The sequence below is a fragment of the Galeopterus variegatus genome, unplaced genomic scaffold (assembly GCF_000696425.1).
Source record: "Galeopterus variegatus unplaced genomic scaffold, G_variegatus-3.0.2 Scaffold780, whole genome shotgun sequence".
Lineage (NCBI taxonomy): Eukaryota > Metazoa > Chordata > Mammalia > Dermoptera > Cynocephalidae > Galeopterus > Galeopterus variegatus.
In genome coordinates, this window is record NW_007726891.1 from 196,479 (window position 1) to 222,824 (window position 26,346).

Consider the following 26,346-nt stretch of genomic DNA (forward strand, 5'->3'; position numbering starts at 1 on the left):
ATGTAGCAAAAATTCCATACACAGAAACACATCTAGGTTTGCTCATTGCCCCGCCAAGTGTCCCACCAGGAATTCTCATAGTTAATTATTGAAATTCCATATTCATGTATACAGCAGTCCATCAACACTGGCTTTGAGACAACATTGTAGGTGCTGTTATCCAGTGTTTTGAGGATAGAATGGTATGGTAAAGTCTGGCAGGGGCTCCACTCAATGCAGGACGTTGAAGAGTGATCGATGCTTTCCTGGATGTACTTTCTAGGGCACTTTCCCTTCACCAGCGCTCCTTAAACTTTGGGTTGTACATGCCTTGGAGAATCTGATAAGAACTACGAGTCTCTCTCCTCAGAAATGCACATGTGACAAAACTTGACATCTAATGACCACATCTTCCTTGCATGACAGCCATCTCCCCTCTCTCCTTCACGTCCTGTAGCCTCTGCTTTCCCATTCACCAGGCTGCTCTGTCCTTTACACTAAAACTAGCTTTGGGTGGAGGGGAAGCAAGAAGCTGAATAAAGGCAGATGAGCCATGAAGCTCTGAGATGAGAAGTTGAGAGGCTCGACCCCAGAGGGGAAGATTTCAGTCCTTTAGTCTCTCTAGGACTGATCGTCTAACACAGGTGTTAGGCAGCCTGGAGTAGATCCAAGGTTCAGAGTGGTTCCCTTCAGAAGGGATGAGAAGGCGCTGTCCAAATACAGAAGTCCTGCTGTTTTGCTGGACCCCTAGGGGGAACTGAAATAGTACACAGGACATCTGTTTCTTTCTACCTGACCAGTATCCAATTCCTCTTCCTTTTGTTAACAACATTCCAATTCGTCTTTGGGAAACCACTCCTCCCACACTTTCAAGTCACGTGGTTCCCACAAAGCTGAACCTTTCCAGGGTTGGGCACATGACCCATGCCGGGACCTTCAGAGAATTCTAATTCCCACCCCCTCCCACCCTACCCAAAGAAGCGAGCGAGTCTCAAACCCAGACTTTTAAAACTGCTGGGAAAAGTAGTTCCCTTTCCACTGGGGTTGCTAACCTGGTAGTATGTAAGCTTAGAATTGCTAGGGGTCATCTTGCCACTTGGACAGCGTGATATTGTGAAATACATACTTTGTCTTGGTCCAGTTTCCTGGCATACAACTGGTAAAATCCTTGGACTCTTCAAGGTGATAAGTGTCTTTTTGTACACTAATGAAGCGGTAGCCCCTAGGTAGCTTCAGGATGGGGTCTGGTCACCAGAAGGATTAGAGAGTTGGGACTTTCGGCCCCACCCTCCAAACCCAGGGGAGGAGAGAAGGGAAAAGGGCTAAAGGTTAAGCTGATCACTAATGACCAATGATTTCACCAATCATGCCTATATAATTAAGCATCCATAAAACCCCAAAAGGACAGGGTTCAGAGAGCTTCTTTATAGCTGAACATGTGGCAGTTCCTGGAAGGTGGCATGCCCAGGGAGGGCATGGAAGCTCTGTGCCCCTTTTCCCATACCTTGCCCTATGCACCTCTTCATATGTATGCCTTGTGACACCCTTCAAGATAAACCAGTAAATGTAAGTACAGCCAGCCCTCTGTATCCGTAGGCTCTGCACCTGTTGATTCCACCAATTGTGGATCAAAAATATTTGGGAAAAAACAAGTGTCTATACTGAGCATGTACACTTTTTTCTTGTCCTTATTCCCTAAACAACAATATAACAACTATTTACATAGCATTTACATGGGATTAGGTATTATAAGTAATCTAGAGATAATTTAAAGTATAAAGGAGGATGTGCACAGGTTACATGCAAATACTACACCATTCTTTTTTTTTTTTTTTTTCCCCAAAAGATGACCGGTAAGGAGATCTTAACCCTTCTGGTGTTGTCAGCACCACGGTCTCCCGAGTGAGGCCATCCCTATATGGGATCTGAACCAGTGGCCTTGGTGTTATCAGTACCACACTCTCCCAAGTGAGCCACGGGCCGGCCCTCAAATACTATACCATTTTATATCAGGGACTTGAGCATGCTTGAATTTTGGTATCAGAGGGAAGGTCCTAGAACCAATCCCCCATGGATATTGAGGGACAACTGTAAAGTGCTTCCCTGAGTTCTCTAAGCCGCTTTAGCAAATTAATTGAACCCAAGGAAGGGGTTGTGGGAATCCCAACACATAGCAGTTTGGTCAGAAGCACAGGTAAAACAACTCAGGGCTTGCGACTGGCATCAAAAGAGGGGGGCAGTCTTGTGGGAGTGAGCCCCCAACCTTTGGGATCCGATGCTAGTGCTGGAAATGAATTGGAGGACACCCAGCTGGTGTCTGCTGCAGAACTGAGTGCTTGAGGTGTGGGAAAAAGCCCCACACATCTGGCATCTGAAGTGTGTTGTGAGAGTGTAGTAGGAGAAAAACTGAGTTAGTTTATTATTATATTTTCAGAGGCAGGAAAGTATGCCTGAGAGTGAAGCCTACACAAAGGCAAGCCTACACAAAAGGAGGGAGACCGAGTCTGTGTAACATTATTTGAGTCCCTACAAACAGCTGTGCCTGAACGCTGTGTACCTCAGGACTGTGGAGTTAAATAAGCCAATACATTTCCTTTTTTGCTTCCTCCAGTTTCTATTGGATTTCTGTCATTGCTAAAGAGAGTTCTGCTGCTCACAGAGTTGGCCGAGGGGCACAGCTGGGCACTGCCACACTTTTCCTGGCCTGGCTGAGGAGGACCCTGGGCCAGGCAACTTAGTTTAAGGAGGAAAGGATACAATACACCTGGCTTCATTCACCACCACCACAATACCCGGTGGGTTCTTTCCCAATAAGTGGCTCAGTGTATAAGAAGACAATGAACTTGGAGCTACAATGTCCAGGGTTCAAATCCTGATGCTACCAACTGGAAAAGTCATGAAACATCTTGGGTCTTACCTTTTTCCTCTCTAACACAGAACCAATGCTATAAAGTTGCTTTTGAAATTAAATGAGATGATGTATGTACAAATCTTTTAGTACAATAAACAATCTGTTTAGGCCTGTAACAGATGCTCTAAAAATGTTAGCTTTGATTATTATTTTATTTGTGGTAGTGGAACTCAACTGCTTAGGATTCTGTGAAGTCACAGAGCATCTAAATCCCTGGGGTCTACACTGTTTGAAAGCACGGTTTTCTCTCAGTTATGCAGGAGACTCTGAAGCAGGTAGGATCCTTAGTCTTTTTAGCCTGTTGCTGAATGGAAACCCAAGTTGTGCTTCTTTAAACCAAACTGCTTACAGGATCATCGGAAAACTTCAATTACAGACACCAAGACAGGCATATGGAGAGATAACTAAGCTTCGAGATTAAACAGACCTGGGTTCAAAGCACAGTTCTACTCTCTGTCTAGCAGAGTCCTGGGCAAGTCATTTCCTCTCTGAATTTCGGAAAGGATTAATACGTAAAGATTATAATACCTATCTTCATGGTCTTTGCAAGGATTAAAGATGAGGTGTGTAATAGGCAGGGCAAAGAGTAGACATTCTACAATAGCAGTTATTGTTGAAACTGCCCCTCCCCTAGTCCCCAGCCTCCAATTACCTTCTCTTAGCCTCTTCATATCGAAGGCGTAATCTGACCTTCTCTGCCAACTGATTGTTGCTGCTGGTGCCGAACTGGAGGAGAAGAACAAAGTCAGGAATTACATGGCTATTGTGGCTGGTGCTGAGTTGGGTTTCAAGAGCCCATGAGAGACTTGACAGCTTGCGTGGGCAGTAGCCAAGAACAGCCCCCAGTGACTGGGTTGGCTGTGCAGATCGCAGGGAAGCTGGGTAAGCACACTTTCCTTCCTTCAGGCTGTGGGGAGAGCCACAAACTCAGACATCTATCATTTCGAGAAGAGAAGCCGAGGGCCCAGAATATCATTTTGCAGCCCCCAATGGCTTGGAGCCGACTCAAGCCACAGAAGCGTGGAGCCAGTTGGTGAGGAGGAAACAGGACAGCCAATATACAAGAAAGCCATTCAGGGGGTGCTAGGAAGGGGGACAACAGAAAACCCAGAGGGGCTGCAGTTAGGAGTGAAACACTGGGCGAGTGTGGAGAAGGCCCAAGAACTTAGAAGGAGGCACACAGCTCTTGACAAGTACTTTGGCCTGCGTGTGGCTCGTAGCTGGAACACAGGTGGTGTGGGGAAGGAGACAGCCCCTTTTGCAATGCTAGTCTGTCAAGAGCAGCAAGAAGCTACAAGGCTCACCGGGTCACACATGGGCATAGCTTCTCTTCACAAGTGGGAAGAAGCTATAGAAATCAGATAGGAACAGTATTTAGCCAGGGAGGTTGGGAGGTGGATTTGTTCAACGTCGCCTGCTCTAATAAAACAAAAGCTCCCCAAAAGTTACAGACCTGTAGTTCAGTCCTGCTCTAACCCTTTTATGAGCTACATCTGGACAGCACTTTCACTATTCAGCTTTGGAACTGGAATTCAGCTGTCTGAAAGCTGTATGCATTGTTTTGGAACAGAAGAAAAATAGCTTCTGCTTTCCAGCTGGTGAAAGAAAAACAAAATGAACCTGCAAAATAGTATGAAAGAAACCAGACGAAGACACTTTGTCCTTTAAAACTGCTTTCTGTGCAGCGTCTAAAGACACAAGCACTCGGCCAGGCAATATGCAGGACTGTGGAGTCCATCTGCACTGGACTTTCCTCCACCCCACCATCTCATGTCATCCTGGGGCCAGGAGGTCTGCGAGAGAGTGGAGCTCCAGAGTGCGAGTTAGCAGCCAGCCCCGCAGAGACCTCCGGCCAGCTCCTGGGGTGAGCAACCAGAACTGGGCCTCCCAGACGCCGCCTCTCCTGAGGGCCTGCAGTGCGTGCTGCCTACTCACGCTTCCCGAGATGTCCGTCTGTGAGCTCACGTCCAGGTACTGTTTGGGCAGCGGGAAGCCCGAACTCTCCAGAGAGCTGCTGCTGGACCACAGGTCTGAGTGCGACCCTCTGTCGGTGCGGAAGCCATCCTTCAGCGCGGCCAGGCTCTGCAGCGGGAGGGCACGGTCAGCCACGTGCCTTCCTGGTGGGGGGAGCTCCAGGTCTGTCATGTTCCACTGGCCTTGCTCTCCACTGTCCCTAATTTAGGAACCCATGCTCATCCCAGACAGCTTGTGATAGAGAGCTAGCAGCAGGTGGGTACTTATGGTGTGCCAGGCTCCATGATGGGTCTTTTACATGGGAGAGACCAATGTGGATTCCGATTCTGGAACCACACTGTCCAAGGTGGAACCCCTGCTCTGCTACTTCCTAGCTGTGTGATCCGAGCTAGCTGATGAACCTCTCTGTGCCTCAATTTCCTCTTCCGTAAAATGAGAACAAATCACAGGTCCTTTTTCACAGGGCTATCACACTGATTCAATGAGAAGACAGTGTAAAGCGCTAGTCCAGTTAATACTCAATAACTGTCAGCTTCCTGTGATCTTACTGAACCCTGACAAAAATCTCGTGAGGAATGACCTATGATTAGCTCCATTTTATCAGTGAGAAGCTGACAGAGCCGTGATCTGGACCTGGTCTATCTGACTTAAGCCTCTGTGCACTTGACCACTAATCACAACAGGAACACTCCTGTCTGTCTATGAGTGCCTTGTCAGAATGTTTTCACTGGGAAGCTGTCCTGGGAAGGAGCTCCAGAATTGTTCTGTTCGTCACAGAGCAAAAAACTTCCTTCACTAAGTCATTCATAGCATCTCTGAGTGTCAGACTCCTAATCTGCCAATAGAGAACATAATAAAATATCTCAGAGGTCAGGTAGTTCCTGCATGGGCAGGTGGATATGTCCCCAGGTTAAGAAGATGGCTTTGAATCATAGCTCTACTCCTTACTCTCTGAGTTGTACAGTCTTGATCTGTACAATGGGGATATGCTAGGGTTGATGTAAGAAATGCACGCAAAGTGCTTGGCACCATTGCCTGGCACATTTAATAATGTCTATTACTTGTTCAGTTCCCAGCATGGAGTCCCAACATGCAAGGGGATGCTTATAGAGATGCTACATTTTGATGTTAACGATGTTGAAACCTCCTCCTTCCATCTGGTTCTTGGACAAATAAGCAAATTGGCTAGAACTGGTAGCAAAAACATAAGCTTGGGACTAGGCCAGATGGCTACCATTCCAATTCTGCCATTACACTAGCTGTGTGGCCTTAGGAAAGACACTTAATGCTTCTCAGCCTCCATTTCCTCCTCTATGAAATGGGACCAAAACCCCGAGAAGACTAGTAATGAGAACTCAGTGATCAGTGCAGCATGTGGAAATAGCCTGCCTGAGTCCTGGCACATGGAGGTGGCTCAGGAGAAATCGAGAGGGGGCCACATCACCAGGGACATGTGTACCTTGATGAGGTCTTGCTTTTCCTTTTCTCCACAGGTGATGGCCTTCTTGATGGCTTTTGTTTCTCTCAAGACAGCCTGAGCTTCATCCAGTTTGTAGCTGCCCTGAGCATCAGACATTTTCTTATCGATTCTAGGAGACAGTTAATGGGAAAGGTTAGACATAGACAGGGAAGGCACAGGGTTTCCCCAGAGGAAAAGCACAGACCACAGTGCTTCAGTCCCTCAAGATGTCTCCTTTCTCTGTCCATCACACCCTTCCTCCCTAGGTCCCACTTGTGGGATAAGGCACTGAAGATCCCTGTTAAACTGCAAATGTCCCATAGTGGGTGTCTGCAAAGCAAAGCTGTTCTTGAAGTCAAGGGTCCTCTAAGCATCAGCTCTTACAGGAAGCTAGGTGGTTCCCATAATACATCACACATAACTGTGACACTACACTCTTCATTATGTTATGTGATAATTTATAGTTTATATGGTCGCATCCTTGACTGGACTCTGGCAAGCTTGGAAACAGGGGACAGAGTTGAATATGATTGAGTAGTTTTAGTATCTGGCATAGAATAGTTCTTTAATCCAAATTAATCTGGGTGTTGACTTCAGCTCTTTTGATATTTGGGGCTGGATAATTTTTTGTTGGGGAAAGGGGTGGTTCTGTGCACTGTAGGATGTTTAGCAGCATCACTTGCCTTGACCTACAAGATGCGAAGTAGCACCCAAACCCCAAGTTATGACAACCAAAAATGTCACCATATATTCCCTAATGTCCCTTGGGGGAGAGGGAGTAAAATCACCCTGGTCAAGAACCACTGTCTTTAATAAGTTGAGTTAATGGACACAACAAAGAAAAGGTAAGAAAGATGAAAAACTCCCAGTTCGACTACCTGTCAGCAGTGTGACCTTGGTCATGGCTCTCAACCACGTGCAGCCTCAGTTTCCTCCTCTAAAAAACCCTGGATAATGCCATCTGCCTGGCCCATGCTCTTGGGGTTGTGAGGAACATCAAGTGGAATAAAGGATGGAAAATCTTGTGGTGAACAAGGATATACTGTACAAATGCAAGGGTTAAAACATTTCTAGCCTGGACAGCTTATCAGCTTATCCTGACCCTACACGCAGGTTCACTTTGATGCGGAAAAAGGGTATTTAAAAAAAAAAAAAAAAAAAAAAATGGATTTTGACGTAGTTTTCTGAAGGTCGGACCAAATCTGAGCTTCTGGAGGAGGAGGGCTGTGATGTGGAAAAGGTCCTGAGGGCAGAGAGACATTTTAACTGCTTCACACTATTGCCAAAGGCTAGGCTGGAGGTTTTGGTCCATGGTGGGGAAAAGGAGGTTTCACAGTCTGCGGGAACACCACCAACCCATTATTTCAGGATGAGAAACCACTCCCAGGCATTCCTTTCTGGTTTCCTGCTACAGGCCAAATTGTCCTGGGCTAAAAATAACCCGAGTGGGGAATCACTGAGCAGGAGTGGGTTTTCACTCTGGCCTCCTCGTCTGTGCCCCTGAGCGGCGAGAGGGAGGCAGGGAGCGCGGTCTCAACTCAGCCTCCCCCTGCGGTTACTTCAGCCTCCTTGGAGAGAAAACAAAGCCCCATTTATGTCTCCCCACTAAAAATAGCCTGTCTACTCCTTTGGAGGACTCGGGCCTGGGTAAGCCTGCCAGGTCGGCTAAGACTGGTCTCAGATTCAGTCTGAAAAATTTGTCTGTGGGAGCTTTCCCCAGCAGAGTCCTGCTGAAAATGCTTGGTGGAAAAAGGAGGATCCCCAGAGTCAGAGCAAGAGACTGGACTGGGAGGTGGCCCCACCCCAGATGCGGGTGGAGGGGAGATGCTGTTTGCTTGAGCATGTCCGAGGGGGGCTCTGGGTAGGCAGCTGCGCTCAGCTGTCCTCTGCCAACAGGGCGAGAATGGCTTTGAATCCCCAGCTGGATGGAACAGAAGAGGTTTGTCTGCTGGGTCTCAAACAGCCTCTACCTGATTTCTTCAAGGGACTTAGCAACCCGGGCTCTGGAATTTGGCTCCAGAGAGTAGGTCTGAGAGGGAACACACTTGGGATGAAACTAGGGTGGGAAGAGGGTAGGGGGAGAAGAAAGGGTCACCATTATGATTCGGTGAATGGATCTTTTTTTTTTTTTTAAGTAAAAGTTGTGTGTGAGGGGGGAGGGGATACATGTGCTTTAGGATTTCCAAATTACGTAGCTGCCATCTCTCTCAGGCCTTCACAGACTCACACACCCAGCAGCCACAGGGAAGCAGAGTGAAGTCTCCAGCAGCAGCTGACTCCTCCCAGACCTGTCCAGACAACTCTCACCGGGCACGGCGGCTCTGTGATGTGCAGACGGATGCCGCTCTGCCCTCCTCCCACAGGCGCCACATGCCAAGTCTCAACTCCTCCCCACTTACAAGGGCTCGACGGAGCCGACAGCCCAGGCCCATGCTCTCGTCTTGGTTTTTCTTTTCAGTCTTCTCTAAGAGAAATCCTTCAATCCCCATCAACCTTTTCTCTTCTTTCTCTTTCTCTCTCACCCTCCTTCTAAAACTGGGGCTGCTGACTATGAATCAAACAAATAGAGTCACAGCATAGAGTGACTGCTCAGCACCTCTTAGCTACTATAATCACAGTCATTACAGTTATATCGGTGCTTTTAAGAAACAAGAGAGCTATATCTTACTCGCCTGTGAGTCAGCTTCTAAAAGTGAAAATTACATTTGGTCAAAGTTATCCCAGCAACGCCTTATGTCACTCCTTAAGGATGAGTTTCACCTCTGCCCATGTTCTGCAAAGAGAGGAGGCTAAGTAGTAATAGCAGGACCATTCTCCAATAGACCCTGAAAAGGATTCACGGGAGATGGGAAGGGGTCTTATGTTTTCTGGGTAGAGGGAGGGGGATTATCTGCAATGATGCCAGGAAAGGAGTTACTGAGACTGAGCTTCAAAATTCAATAGTCCTGGGTTCTAGTCCCAGCGCTGACACTTGCTAGCTGGTGGCCTTGGGCATATTTTCAATCGTGTTGGTGACTTCATCTATAAAACGGGGCAGAACAAAAACTTCTCCTAAAGGGGGGTAAAGAGAATGAAATGAGGTGTCTGTTGTGAAGTGCTTACTCAGCACAGCATCTACCCCAGGGCAGACATCTATTTCACCTGAATTCCCTTCCCAAGTCCAAGCAGGTACTAGCCAGAGGTCACTGCCCCACCCTCCTCTTACTGAGCTCTTCTTGTGTGCCACATACCGTCATGTATTTGGCATGGATCATCCAATTCAATCTTTATGACCACTAGTTTTTCAGATAAAGAAATCGAAGCTCATAAGGGTTAAGTTGCTTTTCCAAGGTCCCAGGAAACTGGGATTTGAACACGGGCCATCTGCCTCTTTAGGCTACATTCCTAACCCTCTATACCGAGGTGTACATTAAAGTAAATGCCTTCCTCCGTGCTAGATGTGGAGCCAGGCTTCCGGCTGAGGAATGTGGGCTGCCAGAGCTGCCATGGAGTCTTATCTGGGTCTGATATCAAACATGGGGCAGGGAGGGGAAATATAGGAGGCTTGTCTTTGGGGTTTCAGCATCAGCTTACCAAACAACAAGAATTTTCAATGCTGCTACAGGGTGACAAAGTGGCAAAACAGGTTTGTGGTGGCTCAGAGAATAATGAGAAGTGTTCTAACCAGAAGCTCTTGAGGACTGTAGGAGTGGGGTGGGGGTGGGGGGTGGACATTCAGTAAAGTAAGATGATGTGTGAGTGGGAGTGAGTAGCCCTTAAACTATGTGCTCAGAAGAAGCTGTTCTGCTAGAGAGTTGGAAGACTGAGGCTACTGCTTTAATAGTCAAAAATAGGAATTTTCTAAGTTCACACTATTGCCCTGAACAGTCCGTGGCACAACTGAAGATTACCGAGAAGCCTAAAGCATAGTGCCTGGTGTTAATGAGTTTAGAATCTGTTTTGAGAGGCAGGATTGACAACATGTACATATATAAAAAACACATACTTAACATATATGTAAGCAGACAAATATATAGCCATAATTTACAATTTGTAAAACAAAAGCAATTATACACAATTTATGACATAAAGCCATACTTCCTTACACCATGGGTTGTTCCAGATTCCTGACAGCTCACACCAGACTTGAGGGGCTTGTGGGGTGGGAAGATGTGAATAAGAACCAAGTCACACCTCAACTGGTGACCAAAGGCTTTGGGCTATGGCCACTGAATGGAGGGGGTGGTGGTGGTGTGGATTTGAAGTTCAGAGGATGAGGAAAAGGTACAGTCAGGGAGAGAAAAAAAGCAAGTGACTACAGAAACAGCCATCCTTACAGGTGTGGCCTCCATGGGAATCTAAGTGAGATGCCCCTCAGAATAAAAATATCTACTCGGTGAGAAATCTACTTGGTGCCCTGCCTGGAGCTCCCAAGAGGACTACCAGGTACTTTTGTAATGATCGCCCAATGAGCCCATCAGATATACTGAACACAATTCAATGAATAAGTCTAAGTTATATGTTTTGGTTAATAATGGCAATAAGCTAACATTTATAGGGCACCTGCTACAAGACTCAGTTTCCTCACCTATAAAATGGGTTTAGCTAAAAGAACATTCCTTATAGAATTGCTATGAGGATCAAAGGAGTATAACCATGTAGAAACCCTGAAGGTGTTCCCGGCAGAGAGTAATTGCTCAATGAAGCTTAGCTAGTATAATCATAATCATGACAGTCAACACGTCTGCTCTTAAGAAACAAAAGAACTGTATCTCGCTTGGCTGCAAGTCAGCTTCTAAAAGTGAAAATTACAGTTTGGTCACTGTTATCCTGGAAACTCCTTAAGTCATCCATAAAATATACATGGCATTGTGCATTCTTTTCTAGTAATTTTTTTTACTGCTGGAGGAGACTGCTGTTCTTTAGTGGAGCACTAGGGGAAAAAGTTGCTCACTTTTAGTGGCCATGGGGAAAAAAAGGGTGTGTGTGTATGGGTGGGTGTGCGTGTGCGTGTGTGTGGGTGTGTGTGCGTGTGCGTGTGCGTCTCCACTGGCTCTACTAGAGGGGAAGAGATGTGCGCACAGGAATGCTCAACATTATTTGCTTCTATGACTGGATAGTAAAACTCAGCTGAGTGGAACAGACCTTAACAGCTTCAGGAGTTCTAAGGACAATGAGAGCTCTGTGGTCTGAACTGATTCCTCTTTCCAAACCCCACCCTTTGGTGACAGTATCTTCAGTAAATGCCAGTGAAAAGAACTTGAATTGGATGACTGGAGAGCTACATTCTGAGAAGGAAAGAGAGGGACTGAAGGAGAGAGAGGAGGAGGACAGCAGGGCAGCATGGGTAGATGGCCCCCATGCTGTACATGGCAGATGGACTTACTTCTTCAGGGTCTGAAAGCCACGCTCTTTGAACTGTAGCTCATGCTGCAGGTGAACCATCTCTCTCTTCAGCTTGTTGACCTGCATGGCAGAAGACCACACACAGGGCTGGGTCAGAGGCTGTGTGACCTCTTTCAAGCCATCTTGCCATTCTGAGACCCACTCTCCTGTTCTGACGGATGAGGATAATGGCAATTTCCAGGGCTGTGCATTACTTAAGGCAGGAAGTGGATATGAGAGTGCTTTGCATGGAGGTGAGAGGCAATGTAGTCACTTTAGAGGTAAGACAGGCCCTAGGAGCCAGATCCAGCCTGCGGAAAGGCTTGTTTGGCCTGCAGAGTATTATTAAACTTTTAAAATGAGTAGCTGGTAATTAAATATTGAGAGATTTCATATAGTAAGCCTATATATACAGTTCCTTTATAATATACCTGAAGATCTGGCAACACTGAGCCCATATCCCAGCATGGCCACAACAAACTAGTGCTGAAATTCTATTACCCTTTAGACAGGGCATGCAATCTAGGTTACATAGTCCCCACTACTCCCTATTGCCTCCCTGTCAGCCCATTTCCCCCATTTACATTTTCTTGAAGGCATCTGAGTTTATGGAAAGTACTTTGGGTTTAACTAAACCAGTGTTCAAAATACTGTCTTTACCATGAACAAATCACTTAACTGATATGCCTTAGTTTCCAGATCAATAAAACAGGAATAATAATATTTATCTTCTAAGGTAATCATAAAGTAATTAAATAAGATAATGTAGAATAAGCAATAGCTAGGAAGACAGCACACTACATTAAGAACTTTGGAGTAATGGGCCGGCCCGGTGGCGCACTGGAGAGTGCGCCGCTTGGGAGCGAAGCGGCGCTCCCACCGAGGGTTCGGATCCCATGTGGAGACCGGTTCCCGCTCACTGGCTGAGCGCGGTGCAGGCGCAACACCGAGGGTTGCGATCCCATTACCGGTCAGTAAAAAAGACAAAAAGGAAAAACAAAACAAAACAAAACAAAACAAAAAGAACTTTGGAGTAAGACTTGAGTCTCTTGTGACCCTGGACAAGTTTCTTAGCTCCTCTAAGCCTTTGTTTGCTCCTCTTTAAAATGCACACAATGACAGTAGCTACTGCATGGGGGTGTTGCAAGAACATGAGATAATACACATGAGGAATTTAGCACTATGTTTGGTATATGGAGATTATGTGTGAAATGGTAGCTGCACTCCCATCACTATTTGTACAATTACTATTAATATTTAGGGCCTAGTTGGTCAGCACTGGCTGCCATGCTCTGGCTGAAGCATCTGTTCTGGCCTTGTGGTGGACCAGTGGCCTAAGTCCTCAGTGGCCCCCATCAATGGCATAGGTAAAGAGGCCCTACCCGGGACTTTGCAGTGGCAATTTCAGCTTTCAGGATCTCAGGGTCATACTTAGAGCTGGATGATGAACCAGAAACCACTGTAATGAAAAAAGAAGAAAAATAATTTCAATATAAGAAACACATTTCAGCAAAGTTGGGGTATTTGGCCATCTAAATTAACCCAGAAAGGAAGGACTAAAAGTGAACAACCTAAATGTCCAATAAAGGGGAATTTATTAAATAAATATGATACATGCATACAATGGGGACTAAATAACTTATGCAATTTAAAATGACAGTGCAAGCGCTGGCCATCAGCTCACTTGGTTAGAATGCGGTGCTGATAACACCAAGGTCCAGAGTTCGGAATCCCCTTACCCGCCAGCTGCTAAAAAATAAAGAAAAAAAAAAATGATGGTGCAGAAGAATATTGAATAAAGAATAATGATAAGGAAAAATGTCTAAAGCTTATTGTTATGTGAAAACAAATTTACCAAAAAATATGAATAATTTAAATTTGGAAAATATACAGTTTATATACACACACACATATGCATGCATCTAAAAAAGCTGGAAAGAAATATATCAAAAAGATAATGTTGACATTGAGAGTTGGATGATGAATGATATTCATTTTCATCTTTTTTTTTGTATTTTCCATATTTTCTAATATGAACATCTATTTGTGTAATAAAAAATTACTAAAAATATTTATTCTACTTTATTATATTAATGTATATTTGAAAAGTAAATTACTCATGGTCCTACCACCCTAATATAATTATCTTTTTCCAATGTTTATCCACAGTTCTATCATGTAGTTGTAATCTCATTGCATTTTTTTTTTAAATAAACCTTTATTTATTGTTCTTTTTTTGTTGGCTGGCTGGTAAGGGGACCTGAACCCTTGACCTTGGTGTTACAACACTGTGCTCTAACTAACTGAGCTAATGGGCCAGCCCTTCACTGCATTTTAGTATTAGTTTGTGTTTTGAAAAAGGATTTTAAGGCTTATGAAGATGAACCCAACAGAGCAAGATACATTTAAAGTAAGGAAAATGAGACCAAGGGAAAATAAGGTAAAGAAGTAAATCGGCAAAAGGCATGAGGTTTGGGCTCATTGCACAGCACGAGGTCCCACTTCCTACCCAGAGTCCCCACAAACCTGGAAGAGGGAAACAGGGCCAGATATAAGATTCATGGTGTCCTTAAAGTAAATACAACCCCACTGTTCAGAAAAGGACAGTTATTCTTGGTAGGGAAGCCAGAGAAACATTTCTCCTGGAGTCCTTCGTCATAAACAATGAGTAATTTCATTACCTCCCCTTCCACTTATCATCATCTGAACACTCTGCACACTCACATGCAACAGGATCACCTGCTGAGACCTGGATTTTTCTGAGGATAGAGAAGCTTATTTGGTGATTGCTGGCAATTTTCAGTGTCTGGAGGTAGAGGTGACAGTCATGAGGGCGATGCTGCTCTTTGGATTTGGTTAAAATAGTTTAATGGGGTTTTAGATTATGAATGAGGCGAGTTAAAATGCAATCCTGGGAAATCTGGGAGAAGAGAAAATAGCTCTGCATAATCACATAAAAGATGTTTGGCACCACGGGCAATGTTGCCCTTCGGCAGAGATGACGATGATGACGATGATGATGATGATGGAGACTGAGGTTTACCAGAAGAGAATGGTGGGGGCAACGCCACAGTGGAGAGGGCCTTGGAGCATGGAACAGAGGCTACTCCAGGTACAGATATCTTTTGTTTCCAATTTGAAATTTTCATTTCCTGCCTTCTGATTCCTCTGGTTTTTGCTGGACTTGGGGATTTCAGGGAGAAACCTGGTTGGATACATAACTTGAGGCATTGCCTTAAGCATATTCCCCAAATTGGCACTTTTCAACAAAATTTTAAGGTAGGCAACACTATTTGTTACCCACTGATTAATAGCAAGAATATGGTGAAAGGACAAGAGGCACTGTCAGTGTGGAAATAAGATGGGAATACACACAGAAGGGTCCTTGAAATGGGGTGCCTGTTCTGTGAGCACCCTGTCCTGCCAGCCACCTTGCTTATCAGACTGTGCCGCTGGACATGGGTCTACACATTGGGGGAATGTTAAGGTTAATGTGGCAGCAGCCTGGAAGAGCCTGTTAAAAATTGTAAGACCTGGCCCAGACAGGAAGAGGGTGACTGTGGGGACCAGTCACATCAGGGCTGACTTGTGGAATGCATCAGCGTTCCTTGGGCATTCTCAAAAGTCCTGGAGGGAAGGGAAGCCAAAAACGAATAAACTCCTGCCAATTGGGCCACGAGAGGCTTGAATTCTGCTCTGGAATATCACTGTAGCCTATTACTTATCATTTTTAAAGTAAACTTTACTTTTTAATTTTTTAAACAGCTGGCCTGTATGGGGATCTGAACCCTTGACCTTGGTGTAATTTAAGTAAACTTTTTATTGAAGTAAGAAATACATATATATATAAATGCACAAATCATGTGTGTACAGCTTGATGAATTTTCACAAAAGAAGCACACTCAGGTAATCAGCACTCCAGTCATGAAACAGGTCCTTCTTTTTGTATCCATATTCCTTCACCACCCTCTATCAAAAGAATTTTATATTTCAACAGGCCCTTAAAGACTGGCTTATCCCTTTTTAAAATTTTTATTTTTTTTACTAAAGTTATATATGAACACAGTTCCACATAGTACAAGTTTTGTTATAAAGAAGAGCATTCCACAACCTTCCATCCCCATAACTCATATGCCAAAAGGAAGGCACTTTCGACGTGTTCAATTTCTTGTGTATCTACCTCTGTGTATCTAATAATATTGCATGTATGGCTGCTTCCTGATCTTTTCACTATTAGGATTAATTATTCACTTCTCTCCCTCTGGAGGATGGGGATGTAGTTTCCCTTCCTTCCCCAGCTCTTACCCACACACAATCACCCTTCCCACCTCCCCGTCCTCCTAAAAGAGACAGCACACTTTTGGTGAAAGTCATCTTCAGTGTTTGCATTATTTTTACTCTGCAAATGCTATTCAGGCAGAGTCAGCTAGCCAATTTTACTTACTTTCCTTTCTGGCACATTTTTCCCCCTAGAGTTAATAACTGTCTTTTATGTTTGCTTAGTTTCTACAAACTTATCACTGATTCAACCTCACACTCTGCCAGTTATCTACATCTCTTCTCACAAAGTCCACACAGCGGACATCCTGCCAGTTTCCTCTTTTTGGATCTTTCTGGCCCGGCTCCTGCCCTGCTTTGGTGTGGGCTCGCTGGTCTTGACACACAGTTGGGATCACCTTCATGTTGCTCTGGGCATCTCTTCACCTCTCTCCTCTTTCCTACATACCATGTCTTCCTCTTTGTGGTCCACCCCTCATTCTGGTAGAACATCACTTCCAATAGCTTCCTAAGAAAGGAACCATGAAGGAAACAAACTTTGAAATCTTACATGCCTAAAAATATCTTTACTCTACCCTCCACTTGATTAAAGGTAGTTTTGCTGGATATAGAAATCTAGGTCGGAAATGATTTTCATTAAAATTTTGAAGGCATTGAGCCATTGCTTTTAGGTTTCCAGTGTTACTGGTGAGAAGTCCGAAGCTCTTCTGAGTCGTAATTTTTGTGTGACCTGGTTTTTTTCTCTGAAAGCTTTTCAGATTTTGAATTGCTCCCAGTGTTTGAAGTTTCACAGTGATATATCTTGGTGTGAGGTGACTTTCTTCCATTGTGTTGGATACTTGGTGAACTCTTTCAATCTAAAAATTCTTCCTTCAGTTCTGGGAAACTTTTCCAAATTATTTCACTCACGCTTCCTGGCCTGGTGCTTTATTTTTTCCTCTTATTTTCAATCTCATTGTACTTTTGTTCTCCTTTGTAGATTTCTTCAGTTTTCTTTTCCAGTTTTCCTATGGAGTTTTCATTTCTGCTATCTTATTTCAATTTCCAAAGGCTCTTCTTTGTTCCCTGAAGGTTCCTTTTCATAAAATGTAGCATACTGTTCTCATTTCACAGCTGTGTGGCTTCTCTCGATGTTTCCTTCTCTATGCATATTTGCTGTTTCCTCCAATGCCTCCTGTATTAGTCCATTTCTGTTGCTTAGGACAGAAATACCAGAAACTAGGTAATCTGCAAAGAAACTATATTTACTGCTTACAGTTGTGGAGGCTGGGAAGTCCAAAGTCCAGGGAACACATGTGGTGAGGGCCTTGTTGTTGGTGACTATGCACAGCGAGGAAGGGTCTCCCATGGCGGATGGGGGAGTTGAGACTAAACTCCTCACTGGCTCTCCTTTTAAAGCCATCAGAAACATGCCAATGACCACCATTAAACCATCAACTTATTACTCAGTGAATGGATCAGTCCATTCACTAGCCATGGTCCTCACAATCCAATCACCTCCTAAAGGCCCCACCTTTCAAATACCATAACAGGATTTCCCACTCTCTCAACACTGCCACAGAGGGAATTAAGTCTCAATGAGTTTTGTGAGGATATTCAATCTAAAGCATTCTGCCCCTGGGTGCCCGAACCTCATGTGTTTTTCACATACAAATACATTCATTTCATCTCCAAAGTCTTGACTTGTTTCAGCTCAAAAGTCCAAAGTTTCAAGGTGCCATATGTGAAATAAAAACGATTTATTTACTTCCAAGATATAATGGTGGGACAAACATAGGGTACATATTCCTGTTTTAAAAGGGAGAAATAGGCCAAAAGATTGGGGTAACAGGTCCTAACCAAGTCCAAAAGTCAGCAGGGCAGGCTTCAAATCTCAAAGGTGGTGAATCATGTACCTTGACTCTGCACACTGTTTGGCATACTCCTCACACTGGTGTGGGGGTTGGGTCCCCAGTCCTCAGGCAGCCCTGCACCTACGTTTTCCTGGTCTCCAGCCATGTTTCAGCTCTCCCAGGTTGGTGTTGCATGCTGGTAGCTCTATAATTCTGGGGAATCCACGGCAGTTCTGCTCTCATGGCTCCACTAGACATGGCACTGATGGGTTTTTCTGCTGCGACTCCCACCCCACGTTTCCACTTGGCATCACTTCAGCGAAGGCTGCATGTGGTGACTCTGCCCCTGTAACAGATCTCTTCCTGGGCCCCCAGACTTTTCCATACATCCTTTGAAATAGAGCTGGAGGCACCTGAGTCTCCACAGCTCTGGCACTCTGTGAGCCTGCAGACTTAATACCATGTGTACGCCACCAAGGATTCCAGATTGTATCTTTCAAAGATGCGGATCCAGCCACACCTGGGGCCAATTTAGCCATGGCTGGTGCAGCTGGGGTGAGGGAAGCAGCATCCCGAGGTGACCCTGGGCAGTGAGGCCATGGAGGGCACCTCAGGCCAGTTTCCTGAAACCATTCTCTTGCACTATTCTCTTTCTCATTCACTCTTTCACATTCTCTTTCACTAGGCCACTGGGCCTGTGATGGGAGAGGCAGCCCCAAAGATCTCTGAAATGCCTTCAAAGTCTTCTTTCCATTCTCTTGATAATCCCATTCTTCTGAATTAATCTCCTTAGCAAATGGTCCCTGGGTTACACCATTGGTTTCCTCTCCCAAAGACACCTTTTCATGCTTTACGTGGCTAGACTGAAAGCTTTCTGATATTTTGCCCTCTGCTTTCTTTTGAATTATAAATTCTGTCTTTACATCATGCCTTTTCTGCCATAACTCAGCATAGGCTGTTCCAAGTTTCCATGCAGCTTCCTTAATGCTTTGCTGCTTAGAAATTTCTTCTGCCAAATACCCTGGTTCATAACTTTGAAATTCTACATTCCATAAAACTTTTGGGCATGAACAGAATGCAGCTAAGTTCCGTGCTGGTTCATAGCAAGGATGATCTTTGCCCCAGTTTCCAATAAGCTCCTTCTCCTTTACACCTGAGACCTCTTTCGAATGGTCTATATTTCTATTAGTATTTTGGTTGCCACCATTTAACCAGTCTCTAAGATGCTGCAAACTTTCCTCACCAGCATCTAGGCTTTTCCTAGCCTGTTCCTCCCAATTCTTTCAGCCTCTGCCCAATACCATTCCAAGGCTGTTTCCACATTTCCGAGTGTTTGTTATTTAAGCAGTACTCTGCTTCTGGTACCAATTTTCTGTATTAGTTCATTTCTGTTGCTTATAACAGAAATACATGAAACTGGGTAATTTGTAAAGAAACAATATTTACTGCTTACAGTTTTGGAGTCTGGGAAGTCCAAAGTCCAGAGGACACATCTGCTGAGGGCCTTGTTGGTGGTGATTATACACAGTGATGCAGAGTCTCACATGGCGAACGGCAGAGCTGGAGAGAGAGACTAACCTCCTCACTGGCTCTCTTTTTAAAGCCATCAGAACCACACCCATGACTACCATTAAACCATCAACTTAATACTCAGTGAATGGATCAATCCATTCACTAGGCATTGTCCACACAATCCAATCACTCAACACTGTCAACAACACTGTCTACTCTCTCAACACTGTCATAGTGGGAATTAAGTCTCAGTGAGCTGTGGGGGACATCCAATCCACAGCACCTCCCCTCTACCATGTGTCTGTTTTAGTCTCCTTTTCTCCTGTTAGAGGTTTTCCTTGGATGTCTGGAATCTCAGCTGTCTGCTCACATCTAGTGCGGGCCCAAAAGGCTGACTGGAATGAAACTCGTTGAACACGGATTGCACCGTCCATGACGTGGCTAGATTATTTCACCCAGGAATCCTTGATATCGATGTCTTTACATCTTTTCTCTTTACATCTTTCTCTGGTCAGATTTCCCAGACTCTTCTACTGTCCAGCCTAGACGGTAATGGTGTGGCACTATTCTGGGCATCAAGTGGTACATGAGAGCTGAGGTCTCAAAATTCTGTATGTCCACATTCCTGTAGTCACTGTGTTTTCAGTACAGCACACCCCGGCTTTGAATTTGCCTGGTATCCTGTAGTCCAGAGACTCTGTTTTACCCTCTCCACAAAGCAGACCTCCAGTCCTTCTCCAGGCTGGAGATGGGAAGTAGCCTGGTTATAGTGATTTGGGAAGGGGATCTGATGGTCTAACTGTCTCAGAAACAACTTGCACCCAATCCTCTTTATTTGAGACCCTCTTCACTTTACTCCCACTTCCAGAGATAGTTGTTGCCACCAATTCCCAAGGCCTTTGTAAGTGCTCTATGTAGACTAGCAAGTTGTCAGTTTTCCTCACTATCGGCCCATTTTCTCTTTTCTCAAGTCAACCAAGTAGGTTGCCACCTACCTGTCTGCTTTCCAGCTTCCAAATTTTGTTACTCCTTCTTCTCCAGTTCTCTCTTTCCTTGTGTACTATACCTTTAAATAAAGTCTCTCATCTAAGATTTTCTTAGATTTGGGAATGAGTTAAATCAGATAGTTGGTTCAATTGGCATTTTTAACTGCAAAGCTCCCAGTGATTTATTGTTCAAATGGGAAAACAAAGCCTAAAGAGGGGAAGGAGCATGGTGAAGTCCCAAAGAACCCAGCTCCATTAAGAGATTTGGTTCTGAGGTCAGGTACATCTGGGTATAAAGGCTAGCTCTCCCATTCTTTACTGGTGTGACTTTGGGGAAGCCACTTCCCCCTTTTTGGGCCTCAGTTTCCTTTTCTGTAGAATGGGAACAACACTTTCTTGCAGTACTGTGTGTGAGAGTGGGGAGGGAGGTTACTTATGTAGAATGCCTAGCACATTGCCCTCCAGGCATACAATACAATGGGTGTACATTAAATGTTAGTTTTTTTTTTTCTCTTTCTCCATGGAGCTAGAGATTACACCAGAGAATTGACAACAAAGTCTCCATCCCCAGGGCAGGGCCCCACTCATGGCTGGGACCCACCACAACCAAGGCCAGGTGGCAAAACTCTCACAAGCCCCAGCAGGTCATCTGAGTTAGAGGAGAGGCATGTGACCTCACCAGTTTGTCACACCAGAGAGAGCTCTACTTGGAAGGCAAACCTGGCTTGTAAAACCCGAAGAAAGAGTCATGTTGAGGCTTGGGTCACACCTTGTTTAACTGGGATGTTTGGGTTGGGAGACTCCCAATTACTGTCTGGTTTGGATCTCAGATCCAGTTGCCTCAAAAGACCCCAGATCCCCTGATGGAAGATCTTGAACACTCAAAATAGTGGTGGCTTTGAGCCTGGTGGAGCTCTTGGGAGTGCCTGGAAGTCACATGACAGGGCTGCAGAACTATACCATTTACTTCCCATCTTTGATCACGTATTCATTCTTATTGCTTGCAGGGATCTGTTAGAACTCTTTGTCATTTACAGTGCTAATAAATTCATAATAATAATAATAATAATTCTTTATTGAGAGCTTAAGAATGTGACGAGTACTATTCCAAGTACTTTATATTTATTAACTAAACCCCATAACACCTGTATTAGTCTGTTTTCTGTTGCTTATAACAGAATACCTGAAACTGGGTAATGTATAAAGAAAACAAAATTTATTTCTTGCAATTTTGGAGGTGGGAAGTCCATGATCCAGGGGACGCATCTGCTGAGGGCCTTCTTCTGGGTGCAAACTCTATAAGAGTTCCACGGCAACATAGGCAATCATATGGCAAGGATGGCAAGAGCTCATTCATGTTGTGCTCTCTGTAAAAAGCCACCAGCCCATGCTGACGACAACCCATTACACCATCAACCCATTAGTCCATGAATGGATTAATCCATTCACGAGAGCACAGCCCTTATGATCCAATCACCTCTTAAAGACTCCACCTTTCAACACTGCCATAGTCTGATTTCCTGCCTCCTTAACACTGTTACAATGGGGATCAAGCTCCAGTGAATTTGGGGGAGGGGATTCAACCCATAGCAATATTCCATGATGGTGACACAATTATTAGGTCAATTTTGCAGATGAAGAAAATGGCAGCAAAAAGGTGGCCTAACTTGTGCAAAGTTACACTGCTATCCATGTGCATACCCTGGATTTTACTCTCCACTGTAAAAGTACATTTTACCCTCTGAAATTAGTAAGTGATTTGTGGGGCAATACTTTGGGTCCATGTAAACATCCTGTCCTCCAAAACAGGAAGTTTGTTTTTATATATACTTTTCAGACTGTGGGACATTAGAGAAAGAAAAAAAAAAAATCGCTTCACTTCTTCAAACCTGAGTTTCAATAGGGACAGTAATATCTCCTTTCCAGGACTGTGGGATGGTAAAGGTAATGTTACAGACTGAATTCTCTCTTTCCAAAATTCATATATTGAAGCCTTCACTCCCAAAGTGACGGTATTTGGAGATAAAGCCTTTAAGAGATAATTAGGGTTAGATGAGGTCACTGGGGTGGGGCCCTCATGATAAGATTAGTGCTCTCTCTCTCTCTCTCTCTCTCTCTCTCTCTCTCTCTCTCTCTCTCTCTCNAAGACTCCACCTTTCAACACTGCCATAGTCTGATTTCCTGCCTCCTTAACACTGTTACAATAGGGATCAAGCTCCAGTGAATTTGGAGGAGGGGATTCAACCCATAGCAATATTCCATGATGGTGACACAATTATTAGATCAATTTTGCAGATGAAGAAAATGGCAGCAAAAAGGTGGCCTAACTTGTGCAAAGTTACACTGCTATCCATGTGCATACCCTGGATTTTACTCTCCACTGTAAAAGTACATTTTACCCTCTGAAATTAGTAAGTGATTTGTGGGGCAATACTTTGGGTCCATGTAAACATCCTGTCCTCCAAAACAGGAAGTTTGTTTTTATATATACTTTTCAGACTGTGGGACATTAGAGAAAGAAAAAAACGCTTCACTTCTTCAAACCTGAGTTTCAATAGGGTCAGTAATATCTCCTTTCCAGGACTGTGGGATGATAAAGGTAATGTTACAGACTGAATTCTCTCTTTCCAAAATTCATATATTGAAGCCTTCACCCCCAAAGTGACGGTATTTGGAGATAAAGCCTTTGAGAGATAATTAGGGTTAGATGAGGTCCTTGGGGTGGGGCCCTCATGATAAGATTAGTGCTCTCTCTCTCTCTCTGCCATGTGAGGACACAGAGAGGAGGCTGCCATCAGCAAGCCAGGAAGAGAGCCCTCACCAGATCCTGACCTTGTTGGCATCCTGATCTTGGAATTCCAGCCACTAGATCTTTGAGAAAATAAATGTCTGTTGTTTAACCCACCCAGTCTATGGTATTTTGTTATGGCAAGTTGACTAAGATAGACACAGAGAGGAGGCTGCCATCAGCAAGCCAGGAAGAGAGCCCTCACCAGATCCTGACCTTGTCGGCATCCTGATCTTGGAATTCCAGCCACTAGATCTTTGAGAAATTGTTGTTTAACCCACCCAGTCTATGGTATTTTGTTATGGCAAGTTGACTAAGATAGATTAAGTGCTAAAAACCTCAAGACAGTCTCTAGAATACCATCTGACCCAGAAATAGCTAATGAATGCAACACAATTCTTTTTTATAATCTGAGATTCTGGGGGTTTTCCTGAGTTGCCAAGGAAAAGAGCAAGGCTGGGACAGTGAGTCACCAGGCAGGGTTTGCCCCATCCTGCTAGCAGACAACTTCTCAAAGTGAGGGCTTCATAGAGGGGGAGTGCCCAGTGACCAAACCAAGCCATGGCCACCCTGACACCATGGTCCAATACTGGTCCCAGGGGTCTGGCCCACAATGAAAATGTTGGGGGAATGACAGAATGGTCTCTCACCAGCTGTAAGACCTGGGGCATGCTGTTGGTCCTAAGCTTCAGTTTCCTTATCTGTTAAAGGGAATATTAATTGTACTTGCCCATAGAACTGTCATAAGGATTAACTGAAATTGCATTTTCAGACTGTAGCAGAGTACCTGGAATGTAATAAGCACTCAATAAAGACAGGAAAGGTTTAGTTGTTAGAAACAATGGTAAAAGACAAAAAAAAAAACCCAATACATTGGAAAGGGTCAGTGGGCTCCTTGACAGCTGCTGCCCTGGCAGTGCACAGCACTGGACATGAAGGACAGGGGACTCTGGCCTGCCTGCTTTCCTCCTGCAAAGACCAGGGTGAATAAGAAGACAGGAGCCCTGGCCTTACAAAGTTTATACTCTAGTGAAATAAAAACTAGTAACACACAAACAGATGTACTGTGATATGAGCTATGAAGAAAACAGAGGCTAATGTTGGACAATGGAGGTCTCTGGTGCAGTTGTCAGAGCAAGCATCTCAGAAGTGATGGCCTGAAGGATGAGACTGAAAGGATGAGGGGTTTGCCTTGCAAATGGATCACTAGAAAAGCATTCTAGGGAGAGAAATAGCAAATACAAAGTACCTGAGGTGGAAAACTGCAGGTCAGGCGAGGAGAGCAGGATGGGCCGGAAGGAAAGGGGAGGAGGGAGTCAGTGTACCTGGAGCCTAGTGAATGAGAACATGAGATGAGGCAGGAGTGGCCAGCAGGGGCCTGAACACATAGGGCTATGGAGGCCCTGGAAAGAGTGACGGGAAGCCACTGAAGGTTGGTAGATTGTTTCTAAATTGTGAGAAAATACACATAACATAAAATTGACCATTTTGACCATTTGTAAGTGTACCGCTCAGTGGCATTATCTTCCATTACCACCATTACTACCATCCATCTCCAGAACTTTTTAATTTTCCCAAACTGTAACTCTGTAGCCATTAAACAAGAACTCCTACTCCTCACTTTCCCCAGCCACTGAAGGGTTTAAACAAGGAGATATGTAATCCAACTGGCCTTCTGAGATGATTCCAAATGAAATACAAATGGCTAATGAATCACTGCAAGACAGGTAGGAGCAGAAAGAGCAGTAAAGAGGATGGTAGTTTGGACAAGGAGTGGAGATGGAGAAAAATGGGCAGATTTGAGAATCACTGAGAAGCAATGTTGGCAGGACTCAGTGTGGCTGTTCCTGCTGGTATTGGTGTTGGTCGGGGTGCTGGTGGTGGAAGGTACTCACAGCTGACCTGGGAGCCCAGCTTGTGCTCCCAGACGGCATGCAGCTGCTGATACTCCTGTTGTGCAAGCTCCAGACGCTGTTGCTTCACCTGGTAGATCTCCTTTTGTGCACTCAGGGCCTCCTGGGCCACCACCAGGTAATCCTTCAGCATGTGCTCCTGTTCCCGCCGCCATTGTACCCGGGGATCCTCAATCTGAGTGGTTTCTGGAAGAAATCCCATAGACCCTAGGTCAGTACCTCACAAATATCTGTTGGGTTTGTGGCTTGTAGAAGCCACTACCAGAAAACAAAGAGCATAAAGCATAGAAAAATAACAATAAACGCAAATGGGTTAAACTCTCTCACTAAACAACAGTCTCCATTTGCATTAGTCAAACAAAAAATAAACCAAAATCAATTTCCAAATCCTAAATCAATCTGTCTGAAATAGACAGGAGAAAAATCAGATTTGAGTTCTAATCTAGACAGAGAGGCTCAAGGACTTTATGGATGCTCAAGGTCATCTGTTTTGGTGAAGAGTAAAGAAACAGAAAATAATGTTTTGGAGGACATGGAGAAATAGGCACCCATACTTTGCTGGAAATGTAAATTAGAACGGCCTTAGTAGAAGAAGATCTGACCATGCAAATTAAGAGATTTAAATGTTAATAGCCTTTGGCTAATAATTCTCCCTATAGTTATTATAACAAGTAATAAAAAATTCAAGCAAAGATGAATTTTTTCAAAGGATGAATTTTTACAAAATCACGATAGTAATAATAAATAGCAAGCACATATCTAATGTTTACTCTATGCCAAGCACTAAGCACTTTATATGTATTTACTTCTTCAATCCTTACACTAACCTTATAAAGTAGATTCTATTACTAGTCTCATTATACAAAAGAGAAAGCTGAGACACAGGGAGGTTAAGTAACTTTCTCAAGATCACACAGGAAATAACTGCTCCAATAAGTATGCCATGTTTACGTAATGCACTATTATATATTTATTTTAAAAAGTAATAAAATGGAAAGGTGCTTATGATATTAAAATGAGCAAAAATGCAGTTGCAAAACTGACAAAATAATTTTGTATTTATCAAAATAAATATGTATATTCTCAAAAAGACTAAGAGGAAACAGCAAAATATTAACAACAAGCTGGGCAGTAGGATAGCTTTTTCTTTATTCTTTTTTTGTTTTTAAATTATGTGTACAATAAACAAGTACAATGATAATCTGAAAAAAGAAAAGATAAGTTTTTTTAAAAATGGAGCTGTGGGCCGGCCCGGTGGCGCTCTGCTACAGTGTGCCGCTTGGGAGCGCAGCGGCGCTCCCGCTGAGGGTTCGGATCCCACATACAGACCGGTTCCCGCTCACTGGCTGA

The 26,346-nt window shown here is 44.3% G+C and overlaps 1 protein-coding gene across 2 annotated transcripts in view; it reads right to left on the bottom strand.

Moving 5' to 3' along the window:
• Positions 1-26,346, bottom strand: part of WWC1 (WW and C2 domain containing 1) — an 83,169-nt gene that overhangs the window by 47,549 nt on the left and 9,274 nt on the right. Inside the window, exons 2-7 of one of the 2 annotated variants that reach the window (XM_008572402.1) lie at positions 24,979-25,182; positions 13,070-13,146; positions 11,689-11,768; positions 6,324-6,453; positions 4,826-4,972; positions 3,543-3,616 (exon numbers count right to left, since the gene is read on the bottom strand). In XM_008572402.1, coding sequence (XP_008570624.1) covers positions 3,543-3,616; positions 4,826-4,972; positions 6,324-6,453; positions 11,689-11,768; positions 13,070-13,146; positions 24,979-25,129 — 659 coding nt within the window. In that variant the 5' untranslated portion in view covers positions 25,130-25,182. Of the gene's footprint in view, positions 1-3,542; positions 3,617-4,825; positions 5,008-6,323; positions 6,454-11,688; positions 11,769-13,069; positions 13,147-24,978; positions 25,183-26,346 lie in introns of those variants that run through there. The other variant, XM_008572403.1, reaches the window with a different exon arrangement.